Source organism: Bacillus rossius (assembly GCF_032445375.1).
Source record: "Bacillus rossius redtenbacheri isolate Brsri chromosome 4 unlocalized genomic scaffold, Brsri_v3 Brsri_v3_scf4_2, whole genome shotgun sequence".
Lineage (NCBI taxonomy): Eukaryota > Metazoa > Arthropoda > Insecta > Phasmatodea > Bacillidae > Bacillus > Bacillus rossius.
The window spans coordinates 23,744,398-23,765,819 of NW_026962011.1; the positions used below are offsets into that span (position 1 = coordinate 23,744,398).

A 21,422-nucleotide genomic window follows, 5' to 3' on the forward strand; every position below is an offset into this window, starting at 1 on the left:
AGGGAATGTTAAGAGAGGTAAGACAAGGTGGTTTGTGTCCCTGGGAAGGATAAGCTTTGGCCTTGAAGAGAACGAAAACCAGGGGAGGGAGAGGTAAGCAATATGTTATGATCACGCTGATGCTGCCAGCCCAGGCAGACTAATTACGCGTGTGTCCACGAACATCGCAGAAGCTGCCATTGCCGTATTTTAAAACTGAATGTCCGATTTTTTTTTGTTCTTTTTGGAACACAATCAAGAGTATTAACACCCACACATAATATACACAGTGCATTCAAAAATATATATTTTTATAAGCTTTCATTGCGATTGATTTATTTCAAATTTATTCTGATTATTTATATTCTGGGAGTCAAAATTTCCAATTTTTCGACGGTTCCTGAGAGTGTATTCGTAAAATAGCTGCTTCGTTAAATCTGGGGTTCTAGTGTACTCTAGAGAATTAAACCTGACAGCTCTTATGGCCATGGGTATTTCGAAAACCTCTGTTGCCATACAGGTTCAATAGATCACTTAAGATGTGTACAGTAACAGAATTTTATTCGTTTGAAATTCACAATACCAAAATTACCTATAATGAATTATTTTTTTACCGAAACCTAATTTTACTGCTCTACAAATTTATGGTAATTTTTAATGACCTCTATTCTGCATTTGTTATTTTCAGCATGCTGGCTGTGTTGATAGTATAAAGTTTATTACAATCCAGGAAAATTTGGATGGGATCTTGTTACATTCTGAATCACCAGCAGGTCATCTGTATTACAAACTGTGTAATCAGTTACTTGTTTTTAATTTTTTTTTTCTTTCATGAATGGGAGCAGAGGGCAAAATGCAAACCTGAAATGTATTAAGCAATGTCTCTCTTGGTTTCTTACAAAGTGGAAAGTGGTTTTAGAACGTTTATAGTAGATACACAGTACTATCAATTAATGTTGCCAATTAAACATGTGACAAATCAGCAAACATTTAGATACTTCTGATTCTAAGCTACAATATTAACTTCCAAATTTATTTTAGAGAAACATGTGGTTTAGAATTGACAATGAAGATGAAGATGATGAAAGAAAAAACTAGTGCTTATAGAATTAAAATACAAATTAAAAACACAATGAGGTAAGGCACAAATTTTAATTTGAAGCTTATAAAAAACTTTTTTGTACATGAACAATGTAAAAATTAAAATATAAAAACAGAAATTGACTTACATAAACAAGATTATCTGAATTTAATTAACACAAATACCTACAGCAAGTATACTTGATCATCAGTTGAACCATTAAAGAAAAATGAAACTGCACGTGGCATTAAAAAAGTGGAATGTAATTTTTGCATACAAAATTCATGCTTCCTAAAATTCTTGCATCACATACATCATTCTTTCACGAGGTCAATAAAATATAAATGTTGTTTAATCTGCAGAAGCAGCACATTTTAAAATTAAGTATTACACAGTTAAAGATATTCAGTAAAACGCTAAAACAATTATTACAACCAGAACCAGTAATACATGTTACATCCCCAGAACTGCCACATTTAATGGACGATTACAACAGCATAACCAATTTGTATAAATAAAAATACAAACTTTGTAGTTGGTGTCTATACTACACAGTTACGTTAATATAAAAAATTCTAACAATATTTCAGATATTTAAGAATAGATTTAATCTATGTATTTGCAAAGTTTTATACATCTAACCATAGGCGTGCACACGGTAGGTGCCACAGGTGCCTTGGCACCACCATTAGGGTTAACGTTATTTTGTTTTTTACAAGCAGAAATAATACATACTTACAAAAATCCGTATTATTTCCAAAAAAATATGTTTTCCAATCGTGTAGAGTTACAGATATGTGCTCATAACACTATCGGTATATCAATTATCAATTGAACCAACTATACACACGGAAACAAGCCAGTTGCAATTACTTGTGTGGTACATGCGGGCCGCGGCTACGAAACTTCTGAAATGTAAATACTTCTCATAATTCTCCTCGAATTACATAGAATGCACGCTCGGTGTCCACTGTTCACTCCACTCGGCAGGCGCACGGAATAATAGCCGCCGTCCGCCAAGGTTTATTTAAAAAAAGAGAGAGAGTTTAGTTAGTTAAAAGGATAGGCTTACTCGATGACTTATATGCAGTCGCCGACAAAACATTTTTGTTGTATTCCAAAAGTTAAAACTTTTTCCCACTCTTATTTGTGTATTTGTGTATTTTTATTATTTTAATATTTTATATATTTTAGGTATGTTACAAAAACTCCCTTCATTTGTTGATTTTAAAACTTAACATTTGAAAATGTTTTTTCTAGCATTTATTTGGCGTCTTCAGAAAACATATAAGTACGGTTTTTCAAAGCCACCAGCATAAATTCCGTGCAAACAATTTGTGCAATTTACTTTATGGCTCAACAAAGCTTAAAACTGTAAATAGTTTAGTAGTTTTCCTGGTGATTATAACATTCAAAGCCATAATTTGTCATAAAAAATGTTAAAATTTTTACATCTGTGTATTTAATGTTTTTGTTCGGAAACACCTTAAACAGCACCATTTTGTGCTTTCAAATCCAAATTTTTACGGGGGAGGACCCCCGGACCCCCCCGCTTTAGGCTCGGAGTCCGTGAATGACAGGGCTTTTGTGTAATCTGGCACCACCAATACTGAAGTCCTGCGCACGCCTATGCATCTAACATGAATGTTACAGTTCTAATATTAAAACCTGCTTTTTAAACATAATCTGTGTATACAAAGTCTACAAACAAAAGTATCAGTACTCGGTGCTATATTTTAGTTGATAACTGTAAAATCCTTTTAGAATTTTCCTATTAATAAATACTCCTTAATCAGTTCATCACTTGGCACAACTGCATATAAATTAACCCTGATATAGGCAGGCCTGCCTGTATGATATCAATCTCATTTTACGTTAAGTGCTGCTACACCCTTATTCCTTCACGGCTCTGCCATTTAATTATAATAATAAAAGAAAAAACACTACGAGTGCTCATACATGCGAGACAGCTTTCGAAACAAATCACTAAATATGAAAAACAAAAAGTAAAGGTATTTGAACAGATCTCAATGCTAACAATTTTATCAGATCTAAAAATCTTTGGGATAAGTTGGAACTCAGGAGATACACATATTCAGAGGAAGAACACTACTCTTAACCCCCCAATTATGTCATTTGGTCATTTAATTTTCAGTGAGACCTTAGTACCCTAATTTTCAAGTAGTTATGGTTTGCTAACAATAAAAAGTTTTAAGCTTGTGATAGTCAGACATCACAGATTTGAACATGCGGGTGACTGCATGTAAGGTAATAATCATTATGAATTTTTGACTCTCCTTCATTGACTTCTGGAACCATCCAGATCTACATGAAAAAACACTTATTTTAAAAATTAAATTTAATACGAAACCAGCACTAAAAGTAGTGGACAAATAAAGCTGCCAAGCATAATACAAATACATATTAACTTACACATTGGAAACAATAGATCTTGACAACTGATTTCCACGATAATGATTGCAATGGTTTTACTGATGATGAAACATTCAACCCAAAGGTTGAGATACGCTGGCCAGCCATGTATGTCCCATCCTATTTCTGAGGATGGTACAAAAGAACCTTGTCAGTCAGTGCACGTAGCTGCAATCGAGCCACCTAGTGATCAACCCTTGCCTTCCGGTACAGTGTATTCAGAGGTACGATCATGGACGATGAGAAAATTAAAACAACACAGGCATCAAGGGGGTTTGGCCTAGACTTTACCGAGTTAGTTCAATAAATAATGTCCACGGAACTCCCACAAAAGACTTTTCAATCTTTCCTGGCTATTGATACTATTAACATATTCAGAACCACTCCTTCCAGTAAATCATCAACAGATTGACAGATAAAATCTGTACCATTTACATTGGAGATCACTGGGCTATACACAACCTAAGAATCAAATATCCAAACCATTTTCTCAACAAGAACAAGTTTCCATAACTATATAAACATTAGTTGATTAAAAAAAAATCATTAAAGTTCTACAAAGTTCCCCGAGGCAGCGGCTTGATTTATGCCTGAACACTGATTAAAAAAAAAAAAAGACGACACTACACTGAGCATTAGATATCGGTGAACCACCCTAACGGTAGTTTTTGGACGGAAGTGGTCTACGTCTGCACTGAGATAAAACATGCGAGAGGTGGGTGCAGCCACCAACTGCACGTGTGGATGGTTGACGTCCGAGTCGAGCCGTGCCGTTAGGTCCACAGCAGTTGCCCCATCGCCACGACAGACGCCGCGCACAGCCCCAAGACGACAGCGCTGGACTGGGCCAGGCTGCCACTCAGCTGGAACACACAGGGAGTATCTCTTCAACGCACTGCATCTGCATCCAAATATACAGAGTCAGAGGCAAGATTATGGTGAATAAGAGATAAAATAGAAATAACGGCTAAACTGAGCTCAATACACTGCCACACGTGCGAGTCAAAATCACCTCAATTACCCGAGTTTGTCTACGAAAAGATAGTATTCATTTCATACATCTTTAGTTTATGATTTTATTTAAAAAACTTAAGTATATGTACCAAGTAGAATAATTTATGTTGGCACTAGAAATAAACATAAACTGCACAATCAATCAAATATTTTTTTTATTTGCCATTGCTTAAAAGTTATGTAGGTGTATAAGTTCCATTAACACCATTGATACTTGAGTGATTATATTATATTTATTAATGTACAATAATTTAAAAATACCCTAAAATCATGGCTCTAAAAAAAATGCATTCCAGTAACAGTCTTTAGTTCGGCATCTAGTATTCTTCGGTTTATGACATTCTGTAAATGGGTGGATACCGGCTGATGACAGTCACCAGGTCGCGTAACTGCCCTGCCGGCATTTTCAGTGGCTCAGACATGGTTCATACTTTTAAACATTAATAAAAATTAAGAATTTTTTTAAGTATTTACATATTTGCAGATAGACATGAATATCAATATAGTTCTGTTTTACTCAAAGTTTACCCTAGGTAAAATTATTATTATTAAAAAAAATGATCATGCGCTGCTTCAGCATTGACGAAAGAAACATAGGCACACAGAGTATTTGAGGAGCTGAATACCAGTGTGAAACACTGACAAAGTGCATGTGCGAAACATTGCTTTGCTGCCAAAGTCCAAAAGGAAATAATAAAAATAATACACACAATATGTTTTAAATTGGTTTTTAGGATCAATGGTGAAATTTAAGGGCAGTAAGGAACCTTGCGATCCCTGTCAGAGTCTAGTGTTACTGTCTGTTTTCGTTTCAGTACAGTGCTTCTTGTTTCATACCAGGTTACATTTCACACTTAACAAGTATATTTTCATAACAATTTTTTTAAAAAAGACCAATGTACATCTGCAATTTTTTTCTTTATACACACAACTTTTTACAGTGTGTTTAAAATATCACTCTACTGTAGGTTAGTTAATTTTTCTTTGCTATTCCTGTTAGAACTATACTGACGTTCGATAATCGAGAAAAATTGCTAATATAATATAGCAAAGGTCCAAAACGTGCCAGATTAAAGAGGTTCCACTGCAGTATTAACATTTGTAATCTTATTTTCGGATAGTCATTTCTAACAGCAACTGCACGAAATTCAACTAAAACATAGACTGGTACAGCCGCAAACCTAATATGAGCACATGTTAGAACCAGTGGAGTCTATATAATGCAATACCAACTGAAGAATTTTATAAAGTATTCAGATTAGCTAGCATGCATAATATATACACACCTGTGTGTACTGTGAACTGCAAGCAATTACAAGATTTACAAACGAACAGTATGTATTTTTCATATTTCGGTACCAATATACAAGTAAAGATTGAATGTTTTTTGTGCGACCAGATTGTTATGTCGTAATGTATTTTTTTTCGTGGTTGGAAGATGGCGGCCATTTGAATTGTGAATATTCGTGAATGATAAATAAAAACAGTAAAAATCAGTTGGTCTGAGAGACTTTATTTCAGTAATCAATCATTGGTGGTAACATTTATTTTTGGAACTTAAATATTTTTTTCAACATTCAATCAATTTTTCAAGTGTTTTATGCATCTACCACAGAGCAATTTAAGCTAGCTGGAGGTTTAGACTGTAACACTATATGAATGTGTATAATAGACCAGATACCCCAAAGAAAATTCGAAAATGATAAATTAAAAAAAGTTAAAAAAAATACTTATTAGTTTAAAAAAACAGTAATCAAACGCTACATATTAAGCGATCAAAATTTTTCTTTTAATGTACTACAGACAAACTGACTTTGATGATCTTATTCAATTATTATGACATGATACATCAACTAGATTTGATTCAAAAACCATTTTTTTAAATTCATCAATCCCATTAGAATTGATGGAAACAGCATATTCAGAAATAGGAATTTACTCGACACTAAAAATAAATAAAAATAAATAAAATTTCTATGAAAACCCCTGGAAGAAACTACCGTATTAGTAATGTTAGTTCCTATCAACATTCAGTCAGGCGTTAATAAACTTAACTGGAGGATAGGCTGCAATTTCTGCAGCATTATTGCCGCAGAGCAAAAACTACAACACGATAAAGCCATAACATGGAAACTGTAATTAAGGGCACATATCAGACTGTGCATACTGACCACCATTATCTACATGCAGATAAGGGAAAACAAACATCTTACAGATGCTTTAAAAAGAAAAGAGAGAGAGAGAGCATAAAAACATATTACCTGACCTCCAAATTTAGGATACTGATAAGATTGTCAAAATATGAACATAAGATATGAAGAAACTAATTTTGTTCTCGTAGCCTTCAAAATCTCAGTCAAACATACACAGATATGTTTCACATCCAACAGGATTAGAGAAACAAAGAAACTGGAGAGAACAGCAGCAGGAGAACTAGGGGAAGAATACTAGCATTAACTCTCCTCTATAATTCATTGCGAGCGCCACGATTATATGGTGGTGTAAAAAACCACATTTCGTTACTAAATATGTATAGTGAATTTTGTCTTTATCATCATTAAAATTTGAATTTACATGTTAAGCACAATTATACTGATCAACTGCTTCAACAATTATTCATGGTAAGACACTTCAAATGTGTACATTAAACAATACAGTGAACTCTCGATATCTCGGACTAAAAGGGGTGAGAGGTGGTCCGAGTTACCGTTTGTCCGAGATACCGAAGGGAAATAAAGGGAGAGAAGACAGCCATATGTTTTAACAAACGGGACAGACTGTACTGTTAGTACACATGGCACGAGGGAAGTGGCAACACAGCAAGTTATTTTAGGGCTACGGTTGACTGTGGTATTACATTGCATCTTAAATACAAAAAACTTAAGGGACGTGATAAGATAAGCCTGTGCTATATGCTGAATAATGAATCCAGTGTTTGCCTACAGCGGAGACTCGTGTTGTTTACGGAATGGTCTAGGGGAGGAGATGAAAGAGAGAGACGGAGATATGCGAGGTCAGCTGTCTGTTTCTTAACGTCTCTTACGGAATGGAGGGGGCGGACGGAAAACGTGGGAGATAATGATACAAAATATTTACCGATAACAAATACGTACCGATAAAGGTTTTTATGAGCGTATGTAATATAAATTTATAACTGTGAAAATAAACATTAATTATCACTGTAACATGTTCTGATTTTACATCGTTTAGTCAGAGTCTGAGTAAAACACACTTTCGCGGCTGTCACTGTAAGAGCATGAAGGGGAGAGTAAATCAGCTGGCCTAGCTTCTGCAGATTCTGTTGACTTCGAAGGCTTGAAAAAGCTGTCAATCTTCTTCTGGACGGTCTTGTGTTGCTGCTTACTGATTACTAATTCCCGTGCTGCTCGGAAATGTCTGTAATATGACTGAAGGTCAGCATCTGAAGTTGAATCAACAATGTTGATAAGAGTATCCAGGGCTTGTCTAGCACTGGAAAGGTCCTGCTTTGATAGCGGCCCTAATTCATCCTCTTCGTCTGTGTCTTGCTGCGTGGTAGTAGGAGACAAAACATATTGAGCTATCTCTTCCTCAGTCTGAAACTGATAACCAAGATCTCCTTCATCAGCATCCAACCATTCAGTGACGTCTTCTTTTGTGACATCTGTTTCGCCTCCAGCCATTAGTGTGCGCTGATAGTCACTGGCTTCAAACCCTAGAAAATCTGGCTCTATGGCATCGTCAAAGAGCAGTTTATTCCACCCATTTGCAAGTGTAGATGTCTTGATTTCCTTCCATGCCGAAGCCCAGTTGAAAATTGCAGACCTAATGCTGTAATTTCGAATGTTCTGCAGTGTTCTCATTCCTCGAGTATCATCCTCTTTGTCCTCTGGTTCTTCCAACACCACCATCACTTCGTCTAAAAATTTTTTCTTGTATATTCTCTTGCATGCTAAAATTATTCCCTGGTCCATGGGTTGGATAAGAGATGTGGTGTTAGGAGGCAATGCCAAGCATTTAATTTTTCCATCCTGGCTACACATCTTCTCCGTATTGGGATGGGATGGTGCATTGTCAACAATTAGCAAAGCCTTGACATCTTCTGGATTAATGCCTAAAACTTCCGTCTGAAACTTCTTTACTTCAGGCACAAACTGTTTATGAAACCAGTCACCTGTAATTGACTGTGTAAACCAAGCATTTTTTGAGCTGGTATAGTGAACTGGCAGATCAGTCATTATATCCTTTAGCTTTCGAGGTCGGCGTGATTTTCCCACGACAAACGACTTAAGACGATGACTGCCGTCAGCATTGGCGCACAGTAGAGCAGACAGCCTCTCTTTACTCAGTTTACGCCCAGGCGCAGTGCCCTCATGTTTATAAGCTTGTGTATTTTCAGGCAGCGAACGCCAAAATAGGCCCGTCTCATCCGCATTGTAAAGCTGCGCCTTTGTCAGTCCTTCATCGTCAATTAAAGTGCAAAGCCGTTTTCTGAATGGCTCGACACTCGCAGTGTCTGCACTCAAAGCTTCTCCGAACATCCTTTTATTAACGATGCCGTGTCTGTGTCGGAAACGCCACAACCATCCGTCACTTGCTTTGAACTGAATGTTCATGTGTTTAGCCAACTTGTCGGCAGCTGCTTGTAGCTCAACACCACGAATTGCTACACCACTGGATCTTTGCTGTACGTACCATCTGTGTACAGCTTCTTCCAAGTTTGTATCGCCTGGCAACTTTAAACGTTTTCTGCTAGCAACAGTTTCTTCAGCATCACACTTCACAGCAAACGCCTTCAACTTTTCCTTTTGTTTTTTTATATCCGAAACAGTTTGTTTAGCAATCCCAAATTCTACGCACAAACTAGCCACAGATGCACCAGACTCTAGCCTTTCAATCAATTTTAACTTTTGCGCAATACTTAAAGATACACATTTTCGTTTAGGCGCCATTATAATGTGCAAAGAATTAACTGAACATAAACAAAAAAGATACTGCTACGTGTCGATTTATTTTTTCTAACTACCCATTAGTTCACAAGTGCATCAATAACTGGCATTGTTACCGCCGGCGTGACGAGCTCGTACTAATAACAATAGCCACCTCGGCGCGCCGCGCACCGTGCACCGTTGCCACGTCTCCCGATCCACCCACCACGCACTGTTGCCAAGTCTCTCGCACCTCGCGCCAGCAAATACCCACGTATGACTCGCACCTCACTTTTGCAGATGTCCGAGTTATCCGAAGTCCGGGATATCGAAGTCCGAGATATCGAGAGTTCACTGTACTAGTACATACATTGATTAGACTGAGTTAAACCAAAATATGCAACTAAAACATTCAATAATAAAGAAAATTGTGTGCGTGGAGTACTAGAGCGACAGAAGTGAAACTACGAGGTATAGATAAAGATAAATTATTGGTTATTCAATTATTCATTTAACTGAACAAGAGATAATAATAATTGATAATAGTAAGGATGCGGGTGTGCTCTCAAATGAAAAAAAATGTCTTTTTCCGCTGCTGTATTCTCCCATCCATTCACTGGCAATTTATGACGCCTCTTTTGGCAGTTTATTTACACATTGCTTTGATAATATCTCCTATCTGCTTTTACCTTTTTATTATTTTTAGGCATGAAGTTAAATCATGATCTCCAACTCAATAAAATGAAAGAACAATAAAAAAATACTCCCATGAAACATAAATTACACTTATAAAGTCCACCTCACAAGTCTATCTTTTTGACATTTCAAATAAAAGTGTTCACATACCAAAAATAAATTACACTTATAATGCTAACCTCTTAAGTCTATACATCTTTTTTATTTTTACATTTTCAACCACATATAAATGAATGATACTTATGAAGATAATTGCACAAATCAATAACTCTTTTCCAAACGATAAGTAAATTGTAGATACTTTTGTGGTGGAAATGCAGGAATGATACAATGAAAATAATATATGAAATATAATGATATAATGATAAACCATTTGATATATTTGTAATATAAAAAATTGTGTGTGTTTTGTGTCCGGCTAAGAGGCTATAAACAATACACTCACCTAATAAACGCTTGTTAATTATTTCAGTAGGTCTTTGCCTTGTATGGGTCTCATTTTTTAACATAAAACATTAAAAATAAAAGGTTGAAACATAGATAAAATGTTATTTTTAATTCCATTTTCTATGTATATTCTTAATGCAGTTAACGCATATGATATGCACACATTTAAAAACAATATTTGCAGTTTATAATGGAAAAGTTTCCAACTTAATATATTACTGAACGACCCAAGTATTCAGCTAAACTATACCTATGATAACAGCTCAATATGGAATATGGTCTTAGAGTGACCATCTGCATATAGTATTTCAAACAATTTACGAGTAATTTTAAATTACTAGCTCAGGGAGTGTAACAGAATATTCTTGGAGTTCAGGACCTTTGGACCTGTCCCTTTTTGATTCAGGATATCTGGTATGAATCTTTGAAGGTGTATACCACTACGATTTAGTAAGAATCTGTAGTTCTGGAAAAATGCTGTCTTCCTTTGGGTTGGCTGAAAACTTCTAAAATAGGATTGCCCTCACCAATGATGACATCAGGGAACATCTCAGCTCTGAAGATTTCTTGAGGCAATAAACATTGTCCATTGCAAGACGCGGTTGTATACTCGGACTGTGACGACTACTAAGTCTGATCAAAATACAATCCAGACTTCCTAGACTTAGACTCTAGATGAAATATAGTTAAAATTGCGGTTGTCACGTATCTTTCTGTCTCCAATGCGAGATCCCGGGACCGCCTCATGCATGGGATATGTCTTGCCACACCTGAAGTCTAGACTCGACATTACATTTCTGCTTCTGATTATTATTGAAGAAAAATTAATATTCACGTTCACTCACTGGCCAAGGAAAAACCATCCTAAGAAAAACTATGGAAGACTCAGAAATACCTACTTGATGAGCTTAGCAAAGGTGTAAGTGAATATAATGAAATGTGTATTGATGCATAGCATAGCCAAAAATGGAATATTTAATCAAACAAAAAAAATATGAAGAGAAACTAAAACCAAAGATAAATAGAATCAAAATGTAAACTTCTAGATAAATCATATCTGGCTAAGTTCTGGGTTGGTCAAATTCACAAAATCAATACTATGACAACATAAATTGACAAGTTAACATATATAAGATAAAAAAACAAAAAAAAAAAAACAACACTGATTAGTGAAATACTAATAATAAAAATAACATGTAAACATGTCCTATTTTTGCACTTTAAATAAAATAAAAGATTCTGTAGCATCAATCGTTAGCCATTAAGAAAAATGATGGGTAGACAAACACAACCACTGTTACGAGAATTCCGCAGTATCACTGCTGCATCATTTCTATCTTCCCCTGCCATCTCCCATTCTGGCTGTTACAACTAGCATATAGCATGCTACACTATGTACCCCCTCCTTTTTTTTGCCTTCTTCCCATTCGACTGCTAGCACATGCATTGAAGTGGCATCACCACTGATGCACTCTCCTCCTCTACCGGTTCACCCACGTATATTTTCTTGTGATATTTCTCTATAGGCCTTTACCCATGATTATATGGTATCAGCTATAGACTGCTTTTATTTATTTTACTTTGAACATAACATATTAGGATATTTAAAAAAAAATCTAAACTAAAGATTAATAAATAATTTGTGTATTTTAATAATTATAATAAGGTTATTTAAGTGAATTTTGCTGAATGTTGGTATTATGTGTCATTATTGATTTCCATTTCAGTGTTTGGCAGTGTATTTACTTATTTCGCTGTTTTTTCTGTTTTATCGCTATCCACTATATAATCTTGCTTCTATTCATTGTAGCAAATGGAACCAGTTGTGATAAGGGTAAATCACCTTGCAAAAAAACAAAATTCTTCTTTTCAAGCTTGTATTAAAGTACATTAGAGTTTTTAATGGACATATAATTCATCAGAAAAACTGATTAGTTTATGAATTTAGAGTGAAGTTATGACCAAATACTAATATATAACATTGCCTTTCTGGGGTTCCTAAAACCTTCAGTATTTTTTTTACATTCAATAAACAACTGTATGTGGTGTTAATTTGTAGTAGATATAAAGGCTCTCCTTGTTTAACTTATTGTTGGATACATTATCATGTCTGCTATGGTTATGAACAAATAACTAAATAAGGCCTGTGTAAAATTTTTTAAGTGAATTTGATAAAAGTAAAACATTTTGAACATTCATTTTCAATAAATTTTGATAAGAGATTCACTCAGTAAAAGTAAATGAAACATTTTTTTTATTCGAGTTAAATGAATGTTTGAGTACATAATGAATTTTCATTTGGTTTACTTATATGTAATTACTGTACTAGTATGGAGTCAATAGTTTCTTTTCTAATAAAAAAGAATTGAATGCAAATCCACCTCTTCATATGTATGTCACCTCAGGTATAAAACAACTTCAAATTTAAGGAAGTCTTGGACTAACTATTCACAATAATGTGCATATTTTTATGTTAAAAAACTAAAACCTATCAGAGTGCATTTTCATATGACTTAAATGCACATTCTTCAACTATTTACTATAGTAAAACTTCATTTATAAAAAGAACCCTGTTAATACAAACATCTCATTTAATAAAAAAAGTGTTTTCATAGTCCCTAGAAATTACATAGCAGTTATAGTGCTTAGTAATTTGTTTAATACATAAGTATGGCTATTGGTAATACAAAGTCATTTTTTATACAGGGGTAAAGAATTACATGTACTAAAGGATGGTTAATATAAATATCTCCGATAATGAAAAGAAACAATGTGAAGTATAAACTAAAATAACAATGATGCCATTAGGAAAAAAATCATAAGAATTTTATTCTTCCAAAATGTTATATCTTTTTGTAGGTAATTCCAAAACATCTGCTTTAATCTTCTGATTACGTAAATCTTTTTAAGTGTGAAACAGTAGAAAAATTTTTTTGTCGCTATCCTAAAACTGTATTTTACAGAACTAAAAATACAGTGCAGCATAAAATTGTATGCAAGATTAAAATTTATTAAAATTTGATTTAGAAATTTAAAAAAAATGTTAATTAAAATTTGTAATAGTTTGGTCATTACTAGAGTTGTTTGAAACTTCGAAAAAGTCGAAGTTGAATCGGAGCTTGCTGACTTCGGTTCTAAGTTAACACCAAGAATTTTTTTCGAAGGAATCATGAATAACTTGTCAATTATCTTGAAGCTTCATTCAAAAATATTGTAACGATGATTGGCGTAAATATAATATCACTTTATTACAGTAAAACTGAGTTTAGAACCGTATATTAGTTACTTCATAAGCAAAAATAATTTAAATAATATCTACGGCGACGGTCGGCAGCGACATCTTTTTTTTTCATGCAGGTTGGCCAACGTGACATGATTTTTAAAAAAGCACATTTGCATCATGCTCCGATGAAATGGTAATAAGTAATAAAATAAATATTTGTTTCATCCTAAACACATAAAAATATTACAGTTATACTTAATGTGCATATCAAAAAAGGATATTTGGGAATTATATTTATACATTTTAACAATATTAAGTCTTAAGATTTCTAATAGCATCGGTTGGCCATCCTGGTAGCATCATTATATGATTGTGCGCGTCCAAATAATTATCTCAATATTAAATTACGTAAACGTTACTTTCAGTTTCAGCAATAAAGAGTTTTCGGGTAGTTACAAATGACTGCATTGATGAAGTTAAAATATTTAATTATTTGTGGTCTGAAACTATTGAAGTTAAGTGAGCCTTATGATCTTAACCAAAAATAAGGCTAAACGGAATGTAAATAAATAGTGGTGGATACATTTTTTTTTATATATTTTGTTTCCTTGCACAATAAAGATTATTCCTAATCCTTTAATATATGGGTTTCAGTGTATCAACGTACGGATTTCTGTCGTAAATGTTGGAAAATGTTGAAATTGGTAAGTAAACTATGTCAACAAAATATCTGTTTATGCCAATTCCAATATTCCAACACGATATTTGGCTTTTAGCATTTGTTTTAACATCGAAACTACTGAATGGCGGGAGGTTTTTTTACCATACACACGTAGTACACGAGACACGGCGTTGATAGTGTTTTTATCCCCAAGGTTAACATACGTTCCGGAGCATACTGATTTTGTTAATGTGAAAAACTAAACATTTTAGAAGTGATATCGGTTGCACGCAAGCGTGATCATGATGAAGACAATCCTATCCCCAGTACAAGCAAACAGTCTCCAAGTATGCTGGCGAATGTAATACAGTTCATACATTAGAGATGTTTGTTTAAAAACATTTTTTTTTGTCTTTAAAATAAATAAATAAACAAATATCAATACTGTGAAAAAACTTCAATTATTCTGTAGAAAATTTACGACTTCGACTTCGAACTTCGGAAGTTTGAATATTTAGAATTTGACTTCGACTTCGACCATAAAAAAATGGACTTCGAACACCCCTAGTCATTACTAACCTTATTATTGCAGTGACAAAATTATGGTCTCATCAGGTTTGTATTATTGAGGTTCGACTGTATTTACATTTAATACGCAACTATGAACTGAAGTGAGGTGTCACATTGGAAAAAGGCTGCGTGTGACTTCCATCGTGACCTGAAGACACGGTGAGAAACGCACACACGGTGATGGACGAGTGAAGCGAGGGGGGGAGAACTCACAAAGACGTAGTAGTTGCACCTGTCGCCCCGGCAGCAGTCGGAGCACTTCCAGTCCTCGTACCAGATGTGCGTGCACAGGCCCATGTACTTGTTCCTCGTGCGCACGCACGTGTTGTTGTTGGCACAGCGCTTGGAGATGTAGTACTGCTTCTCCGCTCCTTGCGACCAGTACGGCACCGCTGCAACACATCACGCACAAATACTAGTCGCAATGAACTTCTACCTGAGATATCTTCAGTGTTGTTAAAAGTACTCAAAAAAAGTAATTGGGCTCAATTACAATTACTGGGGTGATAATGTAACTAATTACAAGTAAAAATTACTTTACATAGAAGTAATCAGTAAAATTACAATTAATTTCCGCTACCATTTTAAAACTGACCTACAACTGAATTTTTTACACTTTTTTACATTAATAAACATACATACATATATGTTTTGTTAAAACAATGATTTCATGTAATGATTAAATTTATTATCTTTAATTAAATGAATAATATTTGAGGACAAACTTGCTTAAATAACATAAAAAGACTTCATACAAGTAGCTACCTGTAATAAAAGTAACAGTCTTTAAATTTTGGAATTGACCTTACAAAACAATTGCATTTTAAAGTTCTTATCAGATAGATTCCCTCTCGTGATGGCAAAAACATCTTTACCAACACTAAAAAGATGCTCAACGGGAGCACTTGACGGCAGCGATGTGTTAAATTTTATAAATGCAGACTTTAGGATAGGGTAATGTTGGAGACACTGCATGTGACTATGGCTCTTCATTTTTGATCATAGATGTTGTGCATACGATCGTAGCACTACAAGCGTAAAATTATAAACTTTACTAATACAAAAGTGTATGACCTTCTTGTTCTTAATTGTATTCATTATACGTTCCGAGAATAAAAGTAACGGCAAGTAAATATAAAGTATTGATTACCTTAAAGTATTGATTACAATTAATGTTATGTATTCCGATTACAAGTACGAATTACATTTTTTAAATGTAATTCGTTACAAGTATAAGTTACTTGAAAAGTAATCCGATTACTTGTAATTCGTTACTTAACAACTCTGTATATCTTGCAGCCAGTATACAAAAACTGAACATTACAATTTTGCTTACTTAAACATAGTTTTTTTTCCCCTTCAGAATAGTGCAATTTTATCTGTTGTACAGTCTATCTATACTTTTCAAATTAAATATATTTCTAGAAGTTGAGGCATATTTACTTAAAATCTTAAAAATAACTATAAAAAACCAGTGTGCTACAAGGAATTATTTTTTCCAATCCACACGAGCCATACAATTTGCACAAACGTATAAAATAATGAAATTAATAAAATAACAATTTTTTGGATAGATTTATTTTAAATAACATTCCTGGTTTTTACTATTTTTATCACTCTATTTTATGATTAAACAATCCATTAATTACATTTCAGTGTTATTTAGCTTTATATTGCTGTTCATCACAATATAGCTATTCTTTAATAAGTAATAAAAAATAAATTTTGAATATTATATACATTTGAAAAAGTTTCTGGAAATTATTACCAATTATAATTATTTTCGACACTGGCCTGGACTTTGTAAAAAAATTTTTACTAACAGTGATCTTACATTTCTATGTCTTATGAAGAAACCTTTATTCAGAAGAAAGTTCTTTAATTAATTGCTATAGACAACAGGTTCTTGTAAGTTCACTTCTTTTTGACTTCTTGAGTAGTCAGGAGTCCCTGAATAAAAAAAATTTGGAAAAGACAATTCCAAAGGCAATCTTTCATCCACTGCTGAATGTAACAAGTAGGTTGTTTCGTAAGCTCATGGGCTCTTAATAAGTTAGGTCAGGCAAACTTAAAGCTATTGCCTGCTGTTGCATGCTTCCTTGGAGCTACTTTTTTGAAAATATACACAGTAGACCAGTTCTACTGGAGTAGTAGTAGTTTAAAACATTTTTTTTTTAATGTCCCCACTGCCAGTCAAACTATGTTATCAGTTGTTGAATATTCCAAATCGAATAAAGCAAAGAAGAGTATCTGAAGATTGCTGGAATAAAATTTCTGGCACTGCTTGCTTGCACAATTCCTTGTTGATACACCTATTCTGCACTCAGTTTTCTCAGTACATCTAACAGCATTACAACACCCCAGTGGCAACCTTTATTTCTCCCCCTTCATAATGGAAGGTTTATTTCATTGAGGGGGTGGATAAGGAGGGGAGGGGGGGGGAGAGAGATTGCTCATCGATTGGTGACAACAGCACTTTCCACAGAGACCATGAACTATTAGCCAATGCTTCACTATAAATGCAACTAGAGTCACTAATATCAATACCTAAATCACAGAGGTGAGGTAATTCAGTCGCTGCAGATGGCGAGGATTAACTTGGTTGTGATGCTCCAAACAAGTACCAACCTGAACACACTAACTTAAAAATCGTAAACAAAATGGTAGTTTAAATTTTTAAAAACATTTGAAGTGTTAGTGGCAACATTATTAAAAGCTTCATGGATAGTTCAGTGCTGAAAATGATAGTCTGATGTATGATTCACCGTGATGGGGATGGTTGGTTATATGCAGAAGAAAAAAAATCACTGAAGAGAAAAAAATTAGAATTGAACTTCCCCTCAATAGCACTATGTAACATGAAATTTCAGAAGAAAATTAAAAGCTTAAAAATCACCTATAGTACATAAGAAAGCAAATTATACTTTTGGTTAGCTAGACCATGTGACCATCTTAAAAAATTACAAATTTTAATATGAGGACCAACAAGTTAAATTGGAAAAATTGCCATTCAGTCAGTTTATAACTATGTAAAAATTCATGTTTAAAAAACTTATCAAATTTAAGTGAATAGCTAGAAAATTAAAAATAACATTTTTTTTTGTTAGGTCCATCTCATTAGACAGACACGATTGTCTCACTCTCATTACTGCTGGGTTACCCCAGTTCTCTTGTAACGCAAACATTCCATATCTTATCATTAGCTACTACTGCCCAGCAGAAGCAGATGTGAGATTCCCATGGGAGCATGTACCCATGCACGTCTCTTGAAACATCCCAAACATAGCTCCGCACCTTTGAAATTTGTTTATTATGCGGGCCCACAGTTCCAATTCCAAACAAAATGCACAAAGTCTTTAGGCTGCTGCCATCATTTCCTAGTTCTAAAACATTTCTCGTTGAATTTAATGCAGCTAGACTGATGCAGCCCACTTTGTTCATCTGTGCTGTAATTTATTTATTTTTATTTTTCTACCTAAATAACTCTCTAGTTATTAACCATTTGACATCAGCTGACTTTTGGCTTGTTTTCCGTAGGTATGTTTATGTGTTCATCTTTGTTGACCTATTGAGGTTTTTTTATGACATCCAAGGTAAACCAGCAATGATGTACCTATGCTCAAGAAATTATTTTAAATAGATTGATGCAATAATACTATAATATATTACTGACTAAAATTATTAAAGAACATCAAAGCATTAAAGTTTTGGCATGAATACATAACATTTTCTACACCCCTGTTTACATGTCATGAATGTAAGCATAAGATATTGAGAATACTGCTTATTGCCAGCTCTAAGCAAACCAAATGTCCAGTTGCAAAGAGCACTGCTCTTTTGCCCAAAGCTGTGCAAACCCACAAATATGCAGGTAAGGAGCTCGGACATTAAAAATACCAAACGTAATAAAAATTTAGAGTATGTATATAGTTTTCATCACCATTTTAATTTCATATAAAGGAGGAAATATAGGTACAGAAAAAATGCCAACTTAGTTTCAACAGCTTTTAGCTTGTACAGTATTAATTTTTCATAGTTTAATACTGAAATTTTTATTTTGTTAAGGTGGAAGGCACACAAGATTTTTTATAACTATAATATAATGTATATTGACAGCATCATTAGTTATAGTTATAGTCATTTCCCAAACTTAATTCAATACTAAATGATAATGACTTCACAGGAAAAAAAAGCCAGTAAATATTAACTTTGGGCATTCTACTTAATTATGTCAATGCTCTAACTGAGCTCAATTTTTAATACCTAAACAATTATATTAGAAAAAAATTGTTAGTTGTTTTGGTCTGAAATCTGCTGAAACCAAATTGCATCTTTGGTTCCTACTCCTCCCTTAACAATACCGTTAGATAACTAAAGTCCTGTAAAGTGCAAACTACATAAAACGTAAAAGTTTTAAAATCATACGGTTCTGCACAATTACAATGGCAGAACCTCCAAAATTACAGTGGGTTCCAAACCACTTGGACCTTTATCAGTTCTTGTAATTTAAATCATGCAAAGGTCAGGAATGAAAGCCACAACCGCCACAACCACCACAACCACTACATACAAGCACGAGTGATGCCTCAGCAGAGCGGCCACCAAGGACTACCGCAACAAACAACCAAACATGACACATACGGCATGATCTTTTAAAGGTTTTATTCAAAGAGCATGAAGATTCAGCGACTGAACTATAAACATAAAAGTTAAAAAAATTTAGGGCTGACAGAAATCTTAAGTTAAGAGTCTGCACAGTAAAATTGTTATAGAACTTACATCCCCAACTTGTTTCCGACAAACACATGTCATCACCAGGCTCACAAGTTTTAATTGTTTGGAGGCACTTTCCTAAGTTGGCATCTTGATTTGTGCACACATAACACTCCAGGCCATGGGCTGTAACAAAAACAATGTACGAATAATCTGCCTGCCAGTTCAGATTCATTATTAGCATATTAAAATTATCATCATACAAAATGATTAAAATAATTTCTTCTTGGGATTTGTGAGTTGAAACATATTTTTAAGATGTTTCATGAATTTATAATGCTTTTGTTGCTGCAGCCATTTCAATTTATCTACAGTAAAAATTAATAACAGTTATTTTGTTATGAAACTTCAAATAGTGGCTGTCTATTTTTTACAGCAAAAGAGACTAAAGTATGCTGCATCCCAACATACTTAAGCTGTATCCGAATAGTGGCCTAATGGATTCCTTAGCTAAGGGATCCATAGGTAGTGCATCGTAATGGACACAGCCATCTATGAGTTGTATCCGAATTCTCACAAGGGATGTCGATGCATCCTCTCATGCATCCACTAATTCGAGATTTTTAGGGATGCGAGTCTCGCATCCACTGATACGTCCATACATCCCTTAGCTTTGTTATTGTGAACATAACCCTTAAAGAGCAAACTTGTGATACAAGATAGTTAATCAAAATGGATTTTGAAATAGAAGATAAACACGTGAAATGTAACTATGGTATTTATAAATACTTAGGCCTATACCATAAGTATATGTTTACATAATTCACATAAATAGTGAATTAATTTGATTTGTAGGAACAAAAAGTCCCCAATTCAAATTTTCTTCTATATTTCAATTCCCAACGATAATTGAAATCATCTGAAATTGTTTACAATTTTGAATGTTCATTTACGTTTTACTGGCCCATCTTAGATGTCATGAATATAAAATGCCAATCCACATAAGTACAACAAACCAACAGGTAGTGCTAGCTGTAAAACAATTCGGATATCGTACATCCTTTAGAATGCATCCTTTAAACTGTGGGTGCATTTGTTTAGGGATGAAGGGATGTGAACTTAAAGGATGCATCCCTAAGTATTCGGATACAGCCTTAGTTACCTAAAGATGGCATACGTTAGGCCTACCACAGTATTGAAACCTAAAAGACAATTTGTGAAATCACCCATTTAATCCCATAAAAATTTCGTGAAGTAAACTTTACTCAATATTAGAAAATAGTGGCAGTGAAGCTAGCCATGTACGTACTATCTCCAAACGTGAAGGAATATTTAAAAGTAATAAGGGCACAGTCCCTGGATTCTTCAAAACATGTGAGTTTGTAATGAGTTGAACGTACCTAGATGTGGCTCGCAACCAAGCACTTGTATTACAAGTAAAAGATGACTTACCACACTCTATAGCACAAAAAGCTGCAATTATTAATAAAACAAAAGGTGGTTCCATCTTAAAATTCCCTCAGCTTAATAAGCAGTATATTTTGTAGTCATACATTAACACGTTCAATATTTAGTTTGCTACAAACAAAAAAAAACCACGCCCAAAACAAATAACGTTTAATGTTTGAGAAATTAATAATATGACAGTGTTTTGTTTAAGATGTTCAATGACGTGCACCAACAATATCTGGCAAAATG

General features: G+C 34.2%; 1 protein-coding gene across 1 annotated transcript; it reads right to left on the reverse strand.

Moving 5' to 3' along the window:
• Positions 1 to 212: 212 nt before the first annotated feature.
• On the reverse strand, positions 213 to 21,372 carry LOC134542409 (uncharacterized). Its single transcript, XM_063386621.1, has 4 exons — positions 21,177 to 21,372; positions 19,791 to 19,910; positions 15,225 to 15,403; positions 213 to 4,356 (listed from the first exon to the last, which is right to left on the reverse strand). The coding sequence occupies exons 1-4, from the start codon at positions 21,229 to 21,231 to the stop codon at positions 4,267 to 4,269; spliced, it is 444 nt and encodes a 147-aa protein (XP_063242691.1). The 5' UTR covers positions 21,232 to 21,372; the 3' UTR covers positions 213 to 4,266.
• Positions 21,373 to 21,422: the final 50 nt, after the last annotated feature.

Excerpts from the sequence above, each read along its gene's own strand:
- LOC134542409 (XM_063386621.1), bottom strand. The coding sequence starts at position 21,231 with ATGGAACCACCTTTTGTTTTATTAATAATTGCAGCTTTTTGTGCTATA. Across the intron at positions 15,404-19,790 it reads GTCGGAAACAAGTTGGGGAT|CGGTGCCGTACTGGTCGCAA; the intron begins GTAAGTTCTATA and ends GATGTGTTGCAG. Across the intron at positions 4,357-15,224 it reads GGTGCAACTACTACGTCTTT|CTGAGTGGCAGCCTGGCCCA; the intron begins GTGAGTTCTCCC and ends TGTGTGTTCCAG.